We start from the raw sequence: 15,654 nt of genomic DNA, 5'->3' as shown, positions 1-15,654 counted from the left end.
ACAAAACCAAAATAGTACATGAATATAGGCAAGGTTAGATAAAACTACCATGACTGTATACTATACAGTATGCATGGTCACATTTTAAAAGGACTCTAAGGTATTGTTTTGATTCAAAATCTGTCTAAAAATATAGCTTTCTCTCCCAATTGTGTTGCAGAATGGACACGTATCAAGTAAACTAGCAAATGAGATTCGGAAACAATGTATTTCCTTTCGGAATGAGGTCTTTGAGGATGATCCAACCTAAAAAAAGAAATATTGCATTTTTTCATCCTTCGTATTTGGTTTTCATTTGCATTTCCTGACACATCACATGCACAATCGTGTGAGTGGGAAAGTTGAATTCGGCCACAAATTCCATCTCCTGTATCAGTTTCCTAACAATCTGATGTTGAAATATTGTCTGGCATTATTTCAGATGTTCCCTGTGTACAGTCATACTGTGTTGCTGAGGAAAATTTGAATTTTCTTTTCCCTGCAACCACTTACACAGCACAGACATTTTTTTTTGTTGTTGTTTTTTTTATTGAATGCAACATTAATCATAATAATACATCAATATACAACATGCGAGGGAAGTATGTACAATGTGAAAGATGTCTACTACACAAAACAAGTTCCTTCCTTATGGAAAATTAGACAGACCATGTTTGTCACACAGACTAGTGTGTTTCCACACGGAGGTACTATAGCTTATACAACGCTTCATTGAGAATGCGCCGGTACGTTTCAGAGTACATGTGAGGGTACATGCGGAAGTCATGTTTTTTGGCCCAGGCGAGATGCTTGAGAACAGCAATTTTGGACGTAGCAGTGTGGCATTATGGCACATACGGATCAGTATACAATGACCAGATACATTCGGAACAGCATGATGGGATAGTTTATGTTTTAGTGCTGATATACCCTTTAAATAAGTTTAGCAACACACATACTATAGTACAAAAGTCTATATCTGATTATGAGCAGATAGCTGAAAAACACTTTTCTAAAACTAAATATAACCATAATGTTGCAGCAATGCTGATGTTGTGGGTCATGTCTGGGGCAACCCTAATAGTGGAAAAGGTTAAGCAAGGGTGGGGTACACCCATTGGGAGGGGGTAAGACTATTTTAAGCACGTATTAGTGGTGTTAAGGGTTAGTCAGGCCTGTTGCTGCAAACAGCTTAGAGGTGGCAGCCAGTGTTGTGAATAGGGCTTTAATAAATAACGTTAAAAGTCTTCTTACCTCAAATTCGTCGTCCTGGGATGCTACAGTGTTTTATCATTTTGGTTCAGCTGTTCTTTCTGACAGTACTTTCTAGCGGATTGTACAAATATAAACGCAGTGTGAAGCACTAGTAGCCTGTCCTCAGAGTTATTTAAAAGCAACTTGTGAAGATGGTGTGAGGCAGGAATTAATTGGAAACTTGTTGTCTTTCTGAAAAGGAGAATCCACCATTCAATCAATGACGTAATCATCAGCCCTATAAAAGCCTCATTGTCTACACGTTTTTTTATCGTTTGGCCCCCTACTCCCCTGCCTCCACCTCGCAGCAGCCTTGTTTAGGGGGTAGATGGCCCGAGGCCACTTGTCCTGCCCGCCAGCATTCGTTAGAAGTTAGTTTAAATCCTTTTTTTTAGGTATCACATATTCTGCCAGCATAGGGGCGGCTAACGAGCTCCTATGGACAAGGCCATGGGCCAAAAGTTTTCATATTGTATGTCTGTATGGGAATGTTTCCTTTAAATCAATAAAAGATAATTCTACATCAGTCATGGATTCTCATTTCTAAAATGCTGAATTCTGCAATTAAAGAAAGAAGAAGCATCATAAGAATGTAACCCTTTAGATCTCTTGTAGATTCAGAAAATACTCACCGCTACTCATATACACTTGTGGTCCTTCCCTTATGGATTAAGACTTAGTGTACCCCGTAGTTCACTGAGATGTGTGGGTGTCTCTATATTCTTGCTTGTAATATTTATCCATATAAATAATGCAATCATCTTACCATACATGATTTAATTGGAAATACAGCTCCAGTATACATACATATTGAGGTCTTTTAATGAGTTTAGGTGTTCAGTTAGACTTTTGACACACATCTCTACAGTGGTGAAGGCAAGGTTCTTCCACCTGAAGAAAATCTCTAGAATCTGTCCTTTTCTGTCTCCCAAGGATGCTGAGATCCTTGTTCATGCCTTTGTCACCTCTCGCTTAGATTACTGCAATACCCTTTTTGCTGGTCTTCCTGCTCACTCTATTAATTGTTTACAGTGGCCCTACATGGTTAGGGTCCTTCTTACATCATGGACCTTTTAGCCCATACATCCCCGGGAGACAGCTTAGGTCTTCCAATTCTGGACTTCTTAAATGCATTTCACCGAAGCGTATTACTCTTGGTGGGCGCAGCTTTACTTGCATTGCCCCTCCTTATGGAATTCTCTGCCCTGTTGCATTTGAAATTCTGCTTCAGTTTCTCAGTTTAAAACCTCTCTCAAAATGTACCTCTTTTCGGCTGTCTTCTCTTCTTAGGCTTCCTAAGTTTTGAAATATTTTTCAAAAGGGCAGCAGTGTGGCGTAGTGGTTAGGGCTCTGGACTCTTGACCGGAGGGTTGTGGGTTCAATCCCTGGTATGGGACACTGCTGCTGTACCCTTGAGCAAGGTACTTTACCTAAATTGCTCCAGTAAAAACCCAACTGTATAAATGGGTAATTGTATGTAAAAATAATGTGATATCTTGTAACAATTGTAAGTCGCCCTGGATAAGGGCGTCTGCTAAGAAATAAATAATAATAATAATAATCATTTTTTTTATCTTGTTTTTATGCTTACTGGAAAATTCAGTTTTTATCTTGTTTGTATTGAAGTTTACAATGTTTATAAATTAATTTGTATTTGGGGCATTTTGATTGTGCACCGTGGGGCACTTCGGTGTGAAATATTTAAAGTAAAGTTATTATTATTATTATTATTATTATTATTATTATTATTATTATTATTATTATTATATTAGTCAGTTCTGAGAAAACACATGACACAGGATTATATTAATAATGCATAGTACAGGTTTTTAGTCACAGTGAAGGTTTTTTTAAGTCCCTGGGATTTCAAATGAATTACATTTACCATTGATTTTCCAAATCTCAGATTTGATGATATATGAAAGGCTTTGAACTCTAGTTCTCAGTTGCAGTCCGAATCAATCTATGCTACAGTACAACATTCAATTTCAAATTGCTATCTGTGTACCCTTTTTTAAAGTATAATGTTTATAAGTTTTAACTGCCCAGACCAGGAGCATAAAATAAAACGAAGTAAGGTCAGTCCAGCAGTGATAAAACACATGAAATAAGGGTGCAGGGCTACTCTTTCAACTTTCTGGATGTATAGTTTATATATCTCAAGCATTTGAACCATTTACTGTTTTATATATATTGTTTTAAATCGAACCCTGACTTTGATATCGATTATCGTGCAAATTCTAACGATGATTATCGATCATTACCGAGTTAAAATGCTTTTTAAAAAAGAATTTAAAAAAAAACTTCTTCTCACAGTAACAGTTTAAAGGGACAATAAGTCCTCTTTTTCTAGAGCATGGTATACAAAACTAATTTAAACAAATCCCGATGTTTCAAGACACGTTTGATAAATACATTGGCATTTAAATATAGCACTCTCCAATTTTCATATTCCTGCCGTCACTATGCCTTCGCCTTGTTTTGTGTAAAAACAGACTGTGATTGGCTGATGCGCCAGTGGCCGGTTCAGGACTTGTTGTTTTTGTAGTTGCAAAGCATTGATTTACTTGTTTTGGTGGATAACCAAACAAATGTGCATCAATCGTGTCTCTGTTTGGTATGTGCTGTCCAATAGAGGTGAACTGAGTTTTCATTAAGGTAAGTCAAAATGTAAAAAACTGGTACTTGTGTGGGTTGATTTTAAATTTGATTCACAGCTGATGTTGTGACACAACAGTAGGCATCTACCATCTGATAGAAGCCTGTTAGAGCTGGAAGCTGATTGGCTGATGATACGGAATTGTTTTCTAATGCTCTGTAAAATCTGCAAGTGTGTATTTATAAAATGAACTTTATACAGTAAAAGTGGATATGATACAAACAGGAGTTACAAGCTTTTTACTCTTTCCACAGAAACACTTTTTCCCTCATAAAAACTGGCAAGATGATTTTTATTTTATCAGACACAGGATTTATACTGTAATTGGGTTCAGTGTAGCTTTTTGAAGAAGTGTCATACTGACTTGCTTTACAAGCTTTATGTGTTACAATACCTTCTTACCAAGAAAGGAAAAGAATGATAAAAAGAGCAGGACATGGTTTATTTCCTAGGCAATGTAACATACATCTAATTAAAATCTCTGTATTATTAAGTTGCAGTAGATTAAGTTTATGACCTGCTTTATGACTCAGCCTGCTCTGTGACTCCATTTCAAAAAGGACAGATGAAACAGATTAGGTTTCGGTGAAAATAAGCCACTGCAGTTTTATTATTATTCACATGTGTTATGTAGATCTTGTTATTATTACTTTCTGCTTTACAATGAGTATAATGTCATTGGAAAGTTCATTGGGCAGTTTAGGAATCAGCTTGTAATATTATATTTGCCTATCACCCGGATGGCTTGTGGGCGATGTTAGACCAGGAAATAGTCAGACTCAGTACTAAGGGGTATGAAGCGCTGTTGCGCATTTTTATTAAATAATTATAACTAAAAAGTTTGAACACAAACAAATCAAAACACTGAATACAAAACAAATGGCACGATGGCCAAAACAAACATACAAAACATTAACAAGACACAACACACAAGTATCGTGCTGGTGTAAAAACCAGCACGGGTAACAATTGTAGTTCTTATATAGGTCTTACTCTCACTCACGTCTGTCGTTCCTCCCTCCTCTGAACACTCATTCACTCTTTTATGCACCTCTGCCTGAGCTTGATTGTTTATTAAATCATTCAGTCGGGCTCAGGCACATTCCACACGTGAAGTGATTTAACCAAGCAATTAACCCTTCCCTGCCGATCTAAAACAACAGTGCGACAATAACATACATTGAAATAATAATAAAACGATACAAATACAAAACAAACTAAATACGCGTAAGGGCGGGGTGTACCTCACCACATTCCTTTGAACTTTTTAAATACCAAAGAAAACAACAGGAGATGCATATTCATAGAGGGGGTCAATAACATATGCTTTGGACTTTAAGAATCTGTTTATTTATATTTTAATTATCTTAGGAAATATGCCTTATATTGGGGCATGTTAATGAATACTACAACAGTAATTTGCACTTGGATGTTTCAACAAAGGTCAGATAACGGCGCCCTCCTTGGTATGAACTCAGATCGCCAAAATTTACAGAGACCCCCAAAAACACATACACTGTAATCTGCTATTTTGTTTAGTTTCGGATCCCACAGTTCTAATGTTAGTTTCCCCATCAGAATGATAGTTGGAAAAAAACATACAGGGACCATTTGTTTTAATATTGCTGTTTCAAGTTGCTTTCGATCTCAATGGCACTCTCGATGGAGAACAATGCTTTGAAAGTTGCTTGTGTTTTTTTTTTTATTTGTTTTATTGTATGTATCAGCTCATGATTACCGTCATAAACAAAAGGCAAATCTGAAGACCCCGTTTCACTAGTGTAAGTGGTTAAACAACTGAGTGCTTTTGTTTGCTGTGAACATGTTAAAAACAATATCTCATATATCTCCTCTGAAAGGGGAGAGATATGAGATATCTTTTCTTTTTTTCTGGCATGTTTTAAAATCACACTTCACAACCCAAAGCTAGAATAATACATTGTGGAATCAGTGAGTCATCGTAAAAAATAATGAATAATGTATCTGAAAGTTACAGGCTTTGGATTTGTATTGGAAAGGAAAGTGTTTTATATACCGTATATTTCACCAGTTTTGTAACTACATAGTGTAGGATTAGTGGATGGAATATTGTAAAAACATTCTTCAGTTATTGACAGTTTGATAGGAGAAGCAAGGGTCTTGTTTTAAATCACTTAGTTTGCTGTGATGTGTGTAATAAACTGAAATGAGCTCTACATGTTATGTTCAATCAAAGAAGCAGCTGACTGATGAAAAGAGCATTTAAATTACTGTAGAGTTCCTGACATTATTGTAAGTAAACGAATCTTAGCATGTATCTTAGCCTAAGTTTCCAGTCTAAATGCCTGATATAAAAAATCATGTATATTAAATGAATAAACACATTATTCAACCTATTGAAGTATTTCAGATTTTGTGGAGTGAAATTAATTCTGATCTCTTTTTTATACATATTGTACCATCCTATATTGATATTCAGATAGAAAAAAGTGTACTCTCTCTCTCTCTCTCTCTCTCTCTCTCTCTCTCTCTCTCTCTCTCTATATATATATATATATATATATATATATATATATATATATATTATATACTGTATGCACTGTCTGGTTATTATTCACATATCTTCTTCCAGGAATGCAGGTTTTGGAGTGGAATGGAATTTCTCTGACTGGTAAAACTTATGAGGAAGTCCAAAGTATCGTTGGTCAGCCATGTGGGGAAGCTGAAATATGTGTAAGACTGTGAGTTTTTCCCCATCTTCCTCTTTCCATTTTGGCTTGTCATTGTGTCTTAATTTTATTTGCAGGTATAATGCAATCTGTGTGTATGGTTAAATAAACTTTATTTGTTTCTGAATAATGAAAGATTAGAGGGTTCTTCAGAATCATCTCTAAACTGTGATTTCATTCATGTATTTACCGGTAATCAAGACAGGAATACTGGATTAAGCTAAGCATAAATGTTTTTGTTACTCAGCGTCGGAGGACAACACAGCCCTGGGCAGCTTACAGGCAAGCCCACAGGCGCCCGGCCAGTCCACAGGGGTCGCTGGTGCACGGTGAGCCGAGGGCACCCTGGCCGACCTAACCCTCTCTCCGCCAGTTGTGCGCCGCCCCCTGGGAGCTCCCGTCCTTGGTCGGCATAGGAATAGCCTGGACTCGAACCGACGACGTCCAGACTATAGGGAGCATCCTGCACTCTACGCGAGTGCTTTTACTTTTAGATTTTTTAATAAATTATTCAGCACTGCAAAGTTACATAAAAGAGCAAATTTGCACTGGTATGGTACACTAGAAAGATTTAGGTTTCAGCTATTTTCAAATACTGTACCTCCCAACATTTAGAAAGATGGATGTGGGATAGGAACACGGTGTGCTGGTACTGCAGTCTCAAGTATATTGGTTTTTAGTGCAGTCTAAGCAGTGTTGGCTGTGAGTATTCAACAAAAGGGAGAATAGTTGCATTATATAGGCTGTGGGATAGTGGGAGTTGGCAAGGGAATGGGTGGTCCCTCTTAATGTGGAAATGGTTGGGGGGGGGGTTGTTTATTATGTCAAATTATTGTATATGTCTTTTATGTATTAAAACTTTGCCTGTGTTATCAGCAATAATATACTTTCACACAAAATGTTTATTTTTTATTTTTGTATTGTTTACATGTTATTTCTGCTTATAACTTTAAATTGGTTGGTAAAATAGATCTGGTAGGTATGTCATGCTTGAAAACTGCAGTTTTCTCATTAACCACTTCTCATATTTCCTGGTCATTGAGAATCAAAAGCATTGGAGAATAGTCTCTTCTCTTTTCACTTTCTTTTCCTTAGGGACTTGAACATGTTATCAGATTCCAAAAACCCAGAGCACCTGGAGCTCCACGACCAAACAAAGGCCGGTAGGTGAATGCTGATGACTTCATAATGCCCGACTACATGTTGTCAGTGCATACCTGATGCTAGTGTTTTTAGAGAACTTCTGATAAGATTTCAACTGTAGGTACAGCATTCACTAGATCAATACTCTGTTCACGTAATGTAATTAATGCGTATCTCACTTCTCAGAATTCCCTGAATTAAAATATGTTTAGAGGCAGTGAAGTTCTGTGTAAGCTCATAATAGTACGTCCTTCTATATAGGGACCTTCTGTTTCCAAGTCAGAGGGCCAAAGTGTATTTACATTCAATGGCAAATAAATGATTTATGCTGTTAAAATCACTTTTTCTTTGTTTTATGTTTCCATAGCAGAAAGACAAAGGTCTCCAGGAGTCGATCCTAAACAACTAGCAGCAGAACTACAGAAGGTTTCTCAGCAACAGGCACCTTCTTCGGTCATCTCAGCCACGGAGAAAGGCACCCACATTCACTCAGGCACTCCATCAGCTGCCTCTAGTGCTGTCCCAAGCCCTGGCCAGCCTGGTTCACCATCAGTGAGCAAGAAAAGACACAGTAGCAAGGTGAGAAATATCATTGTTTTTTTTTGTTTCGTTGTTCCGATTTTTTATGCACTAGGCAGTATTTTTAACTGCATTCTGCATTTGATTGTTAAATATCAAGTGAAATGGCATTATGGGGAAAATGCAAGCCACAGCTATATTAAAAACAGTTCTAAGCTATAAAAGGCGGAACCAGAATAGGTTGAATATATATATATATATATATATATATATATATATATATATATATATATATATATATATATATAGTATTTGTTTTAACCTGATATAAGTCACTGAAGGCCTAATTCAAATAACGGGAAAGGGGTTTTAGGAAAATGGAAAATACCTCATGTGAGTGCATGTGAAAGAAATTCATTTGCTCTGTTCACTGCATGATTTTAGTTTTCCCTAAAATGTTTTTTTTCCTAACTAAAAGTGGCTTGATAGCACCCTACAGTAGTTCTTATTTGTCCCTGTTTGTAAATAATGCTGATCATGTTTATATTTGAAATATCAGTAAATCAAAAATACAGTAAATACAATTTCTGTAAAATGATAAAACAAAATGCTCTACTTGCTTAAATGTATAATATAGAGCAGATTTTTTCAGAGCATTTAAACATGTCACATTCCAAACTGAAATTGAAAATTACCAGTGCAGAAAATAGTATCCAAAAATGAGCTTTCACTTTGTGTTTTGATTACCTCATCATGAGGGAACAGCTTAGTCAGACTGGAAGATAGTACTTCAACAGTAATTATTTCTTACACAGCAGGATTTTGAAGTACTGCAATGGAATTGTTTGTATATTATTGAAATTACATTTAGAGAAAAGCCCATGGTCGTGCTTGTTTTTTAGAGGGTGTCTTTCGTCAGCATTCCAATAAGAGACAGGGTTACAATACAATAAATGCAATCCCTGCAGTCAAATTGCCATATTACTATTCATGCAAGACGAAATACAAATATGAATCAGAAGTCAATTATTGCTTTCAATTGTGTCATTGTTTTAAATACATGCACTTAAACACAGTATGTGAATTGAATTCCTCCAAACCCTTGGTCATGTTCGCGTTGGGACAGTTGTGTGTTTTTCCAGTGACAGACTGCAGTATGTTGATGAATCTTGATACTGATGCTACTGGTTTATTTATATGCCCTGATTAAACAATTATGACAGACTAGTTGATTGCAATATCTTATAATAAAAACGGGATTGCTGAAACAATCTGTGTCTGAAAGAGCAAACCCTATTGGTGGTTGGGGTGGTGGACTAATATTATTATTGGCATTGTGGAACAAATCCTTTTTTCTTTTTTTATTATTTGTTTCATTATTTTAGCTGCACCTACTTTATATCAGACCTAGGTTGATACTCTGAGTTCATTTTCTTCCATACTTTATTAATTATAAAATACAGGACTGGGTTAGTACCTGCACTCTGGGGAAATATATTTATCGTGGATTAAAACATAATTGGTGTTTCCCTGTAATAGCATGTATGCTGACTCACAACTATATTCCTCTTGTTCATTGTGTCTCATTTGCTGCGTGTCAGGAACATTGCCTGTCTAAGCAGGGGGTAGGTGGCAGGCCATTTCAGACACAGCTATAGGTATCCAATCATGCATTGTAGGTTGCAGATCTTCCAACAAAGATACTCCTTTCAGTCATGATTTTTTAATGCATTAAAGATGCCCTTCAATGGTCTAGCTGCAATCAAACTATGTTACCTATAGCACAGATACAAAGATATATCTACAGCGTACACGCTCACATAGCCTGAATTAACAGAAAAAAAGATTTTCAATATTCTAAAAGGGGGATGAATAACAATGCCAATAAAGCTAATAGTTAAGACATTTTAGAGCACTGGTTAGCCATCTTTTTAAAATGATACACAGTCTGGAACAGTCATTTGTCATTAATGCTGCAACTGAGATATACTGTATCGTTGAAAACATTTTTTTATATATGTTAATAAGCAGTTCCCATTCCCAGGACACAAGCTTGCAGAACTGGAGAGAGAACATCTCAAGGCTGACACTTGCACAGTACTTTTGTGCATTAATCTTGCAACTGTACCAGTCTTAGTCATTCATTTTTTAAGGAAACAAAATTAGTTTTCTAAATTTAGCTCAAGTAATTTATCCAAAGCAAAGCAATTCCAGTTCTTTCTGGATATTTGTTATTGGACTTGTATTTTATAAATGTGTTTCTTTTGTTATAGATTTACTTGAATATCTGTTTGCTAGTTGTTTTGTTCACAATATAATCAAACTTGTCTGTTGCCTGGTTCTATGGTTTGAAAAATATTATAAATCTGTCACTGGACAATCAGAAGGAATAAACAATGATCCTTTCTACAGAATAGTTCTAAGAAAACTAAACTAAAAACATAGTAAATAGGTTATTGTATGAAATATTGTGTTTTATAACAAAGAATGGCCTTTTATGACTTCACTTGACACTGTTTATTCTTCATCATTCATGGCATAAAAATGATGGAACACACGATTCTAGGCAGTAACCTTCATATGCAGTATTTTACATACACCTTTATACGAGTCCTGGTATGTTTATATTGATGCATTGGGTTATTTACTGAAATGATAATATATATATATATATATATATATATATATATATATATATATATATATATATATATATATATATATACTGAAGACTGCTTCAGTACTTCAGTGATGAGTAATGTATAATTCCAACAAATGATTACAGAGCGCATTCATCCATACCTGACAGAGATAAGGATTTTATCCTTATTGCATTATCGGTTAGTTGTGAGCTCCTTATGCAATTGTGTGTTTCAATCTTTTTAGCAGTACAGTAAAAGTGTGACAATGACTTTAGTTCTTAAAAGCACAGTTCCATGAGAATAAATTGCACATACATTGAACTGACATTTTTGGTTTAAAATTAACTTTGTGTCCTGTAAAACTATAAAGTTTACTTCGACTTTTTTTGTTGTTTTTTTTAAGCTCTAGTTAACTACTGTAAATACACATATGCAAAAGCATCTAGACAGGATCAGGTTTCTTACAAAATTAGAAATCAATGTCCATTTTTGGATAAGGGCAACATTTTAGTAATTGCATCCCTCTTTACAGCCTGCTGAAGCCTCAAAATCCCACTCCCATCCTATCACTGGTGAAATACAGGTAAGAGTTGTCTATTGAATTATGTCATTTTCTGGTTTTCAGGCTGTACTGTCTGCTTTTGTAATACACTGCACTGCATATATTTGCTCTTTTTTATTTCTCTGAATTTAGTGTACATGAAACGTTAGGTACAATGGCACTGGCTGCAGTCACAGAAGGTGCCAATAGAGCTTCCTATGAGCATAATCTTATAACCCTTTCGCTCAAAGATTTTTGGAAGTGGAAATTGAATAATTTCTGTATTTTCTTGAAAATGTTGTGTTAAAACATATGCAAAGCATCTTCAGTATATCAAACTTTTTTTCTTCTTCAGTTACAAGTAAACTACGACAAACACCTTGGCAATCTTATTGTCCATGTTCTACAAGCAAGAAACCTTGCCCCAAGGGACAACAATGGCTATTCTGACCCTTTCGTTAAAGTTTATCTTCTACCAGGGAGAGGGTAAGTTTACTCACAGAAGGATACTTTGGACCTTTTTTTTCTCACATTACTTTTTTATTTATTTTCATAGCCAAAGAACCCAAAACATGTTAAATTCATTGAACTGTCTAATAACTACACTGGTTGTAACCGGAGGAGCTGTGGATTCAGCCACAGTCGTTACATGTCAATATCAGCAACTTGTTAAACACTGTTTAATTGCTGTCTGTCTCTTGTGCAAGTTCCCCTGTCTCCTAGGAAACAAGCCCCTTTGGCATCACTAAAAATGACATCTCTAAAACTAATTACAAGTTTTACCAAATTACAAATTCCCACAAAGACGTGTGCAGAGTATCAATATACTGAGAGAAATATGTAAGAATGCATTGAGCTGCCTCTTATATGTTTTCTATTGATAATTTATTAATTGAACTGCTTCGGCAAAAATTAATTCTGCCATGCATTGTATTATTCTGCATGGTAAAAAAAATCCTCAACAGCCAACCAGCATCCAAACAGTCCTTTTTATAAATAAAGGTTATAGCTGCAGAGTCATAGCTCCCACTGTACTGGTACCTCATGGGTGTATTGTAATTTCACAGATTATTAATTCACATAAATCAATTTCTGCTGAAATTATCAATTTCAAAAAATTAAACAATAATTTTTTTTCTCTCTCGGTAAATTTGTGTTAATGAAAAGTCAACTATAACCGTTCTTTAAAACTCCAATTTTAAAATAACTTTGCTCACAAAAACAAGCCCACCCATCACATTGAAACAAAGAAAGGTAAGTCTATGGTTATTCTTAGTATTATAGTGATTTCTTTACATTCTTATTTTTCAGTGACCTATACTGTTTATTGTGTGGTCCGCCAAAATTGAAAAAAAAAAAAAACATTCAGGTGGTCCACGAACAAAAAACTTTGAGAACCACTGCTCTAGACTAATGGTGATGATTTGGTTTTTTATGCTGTACAATGCAGCTGATTTACACAATAGATCTGTGCTGATAGATATTACATTTGTCAGTACAGTTCATTCAGGATTTATTTCATATTTACAATCATATCTGGCTTTTTCTCTCTTTCTTATGTTTTTTTTTCTTGGCTTTCTTCCCTCTGCTTCTATTACTTTTTGGCAATTTTTCTTATGTCTGCTGCAATCCTTTGGATCAATGTAGCCAAGTCATGGTTGTCCAGAATGCAAGGTATGGTACTGTGCTGTGGTTTCTTTTTTTCTTTGCTTGTTTGCTTGCCATTCTACAGTGTGAATCTTCTTCCTTCTTCCTGAAAGAGTAGCCCGTTTCTCTCCAAACTACGTCACAGCACAAACTAGTATCTGTTTCTGCTGAAAAACCTACAAACAAAAACCCATAAAAACAACTGTCCACACTAAATGTAATAATTGTGCATGTGCTGACAGGTGTGAATGTCTTGAGTATGCCATTCAGCATTACCATCAAATAGTTATATAAAAAATATTGTTAAATGTTTTAAGAACATCTAAACATAAGTGTAATGCTGTTCTCTGTATATCAAATTAAGACCTGATCTGACATGGTCCGTGGAATCTGATAATCTGTATTTTCTTGTCAGTATTTATTTCTGTTTGAACATGTAGATGACTGGTTTAAAGAGAGAAATGATACATTTAGTCTTGGATTAGAGATCATTAATTAAAAATGTAGTTTTTGTGGAGCTTTCTCTCAGAAGACAAAAAAATACAAAGCCAGTTAAGTAAATGTTCTGTTTTTCAATGTGCGTTGTTTGAATAAACATGTCCCACATTCAGCCAAGGGATAAGAAAATGAACAGGAAAATAGATATCTAATGTGAAATTATCAAAATAAGTCTTTGCAATACATTGTTTTTCTGTCAGAATGCTCAACTAAATTACTGTTTTATTTGGTTTGCTATATATTTGCAGTGCCTTAATCCAAGATTACACTACTCTGCAACTAGTATTGGAATGGTATTGGGACACAATCATTTAAATAGTTGCATCAGTACTACCTGTGTCCAAATACTTGTGTAATGTACAGCTATGGCCAAAAGCAGAATTTTAGGATTGAGACTTTATGAACAGAATTTACATATTTTATTTAACATCATGTAATCAAAGAACTTACAAAAGGATATCGCACAAGTCTACTGGAAGCCAATAATAGTAGTACAATATTTAACGCTAGATTCCACATTATTCAATTTTTGCCAGTTTTTGGTTAAGTCTATGGAAAACCACAAAGCGTTATGTTCTTCAATGTGTCAACATAACATTATTCAGCAGGTTTCGTTCGACTTTATGAAGCAAAATTAGTTAATTCTATATAGAGGATGATGCAAAACTTTTGGCCATAGCTGTAGATACAGTACATTAATAGTTCAAATAATCTTTTAGCTAACAATTGCATTTTGTTACATCATTATACACTTAGTTGGTTGCTTTAATTTAACTTCAAGTTCCTGAATTATCTACTGTCTATATATTATAATGTAGTGTCGAGAACAAGAGAAGGACCAAGTATGTGCAGAAAAGCCTTGACCCTGAATGGAATCAAACTGTCATTTATAAAAATATCCACATGGAGCAGGTAACTTTTTGAAATCTTTCTATCTTGAGTTGCTTTAACAGTGTTGCTTCATTCTTATAGAGATAGATTTATAAATTGTGGTTGCAGTAGTAGAAACAGAATTGTGAAGTATACTATAATGCACAAAAAAACTAATTTTAATATAATTTCAGGTTCGGCATGCGCTCTCATCTTTTGTTACTGTGGTTTGAATTAATAAACACATGTTAGTTATCTTCCAGAAAAAAAAATAAAAAATTAATTTTAGAAAGGGTCCCACTATCTTCATCATTTAGGTCTGTGATTCTGTAACTGCATAAAGGTCTATTTAAGCTTGCCCGATTCTAGAATCAATTTAGTTGGATCAAGGTTGTTAGAGACAACTGTCATATTAAGCCTGTCAAGAAGAGGGCAGAAGGGAAGATATCAAATGGTACTTGTTGTAGAGATGTGACAACAAGGTGAAAACAGGAATCTGTAATTTATTTTTTTTAATTTATTAAACTATAGTTGAAGAAGAAGACCCTGGAAGTGACTGTTTGGGACTATGATAGATTCTCTTCCAATGACTTTCTTGGGGAAGTAAGTTGTATTCGTCTGTGTGGCAATGTGCCCCGCCCCTGTGTACATGTGTGTATTATGTGTTGTATGGTGCGTGTGTTAATGTTGGTGTATAGTCATTGGTACACGGGATATAAACGGGTCTGTGTTTCACGTGTATTTAAATTGTATAATTATATTTAGGCACGGGATTGCACTTCACGTGCTGGTTAAATGTGATATGTGAGCACGGGGTTGCACAGAATTAATTCACGTGCTGGGATTCAAGTGAATAATTAATTAGTAATTGAATCCCAACACAACAGTATATATAGAGACACGTAGCATTCACTCGGGGTTGGGTGTTCGGTGAGTGGAGAACGGGAGAGAGGAGGAGGAGAAATAAAGTAAAATAACATAACGTAAAAATAGTGTTTTCACTCACCGTGTTTGTTTGTTTGTCTGTGCATCCACCGTTTGTGTGTTAGTACGTTTTGTTTGTCCTTTTATTTTGGCCTCAAGTGCCGTGTCCTGTTTTTTGTTTCAAACCTTTTATTTTCTGTTCTGTTTATTAAATGCTGAGCGAAAGCATTCGCTCAGCTCCACCAAACCACAAGTCTCTGTCTGTTTATT

General features: G+C 35.4%; 1 protein-coding gene across 8 annotated transcripts in view; it reads left to right on the top strand.

The window, feature by feature from the left end:
• Positions 1-15,654, top strand: part of LOC117414616 (protein piccolo) — a 111,543-nt gene that overhangs the window by 71,193 nt on the left and 24,696 nt on the right. For 7 of the 8 annotated variants that reach the window (XM_059027361.1, XM_059027359.1, XM_059027363.1 and 4 more), the window contains 8 exons: positions 6,504-6,612; positions 7,696-7,763; positions 8,111-8,322; positions 11,437-11,487; positions 11,801-11,931; positions 13,093-13,119; positions 14,409-14,502; positions 14,992-15,063. In XM_059027361.1, coding sequence (XP_058883344.1) covers positions 6,504-6,612; positions 7,696-7,763; positions 8,111-8,322; positions 11,437-11,487; positions 11,801-11,931; positions 13,093-13,119; positions 14,409-14,502; positions 14,992-15,063 — 764 coding nt within the window. Of the gene's footprint in view, positions 1-6,503; positions 6,613-7,695; positions 7,764-8,110; positions 8,323-11,436; positions 11,488-11,800; positions 11,932-13,092; positions 13,120-14,408; positions 14,503-14,991; positions 15,064-15,654 lie in introns of those variants that run through there. The other variant, XM_059027366.1, reaches the window with a different exon arrangement.

Source organism: Acipenser ruthenus, chromosome 7, assembly GCF_902713425.1.
Source record: "Acipenser ruthenus chromosome 7, fAciRut3.2 maternal haplotype, whole genome shotgun sequence".
NCBI lineage: Eukaryota > Metazoa > Chordata > Actinopteri > Acipenseriformes > Acipenseridae > Acipenser > Acipenser ruthenus.
Note: the sequence above shows the minus strand (reverse complement) of the source record. Positions and strands in the feature narration are given on the sequence as shown.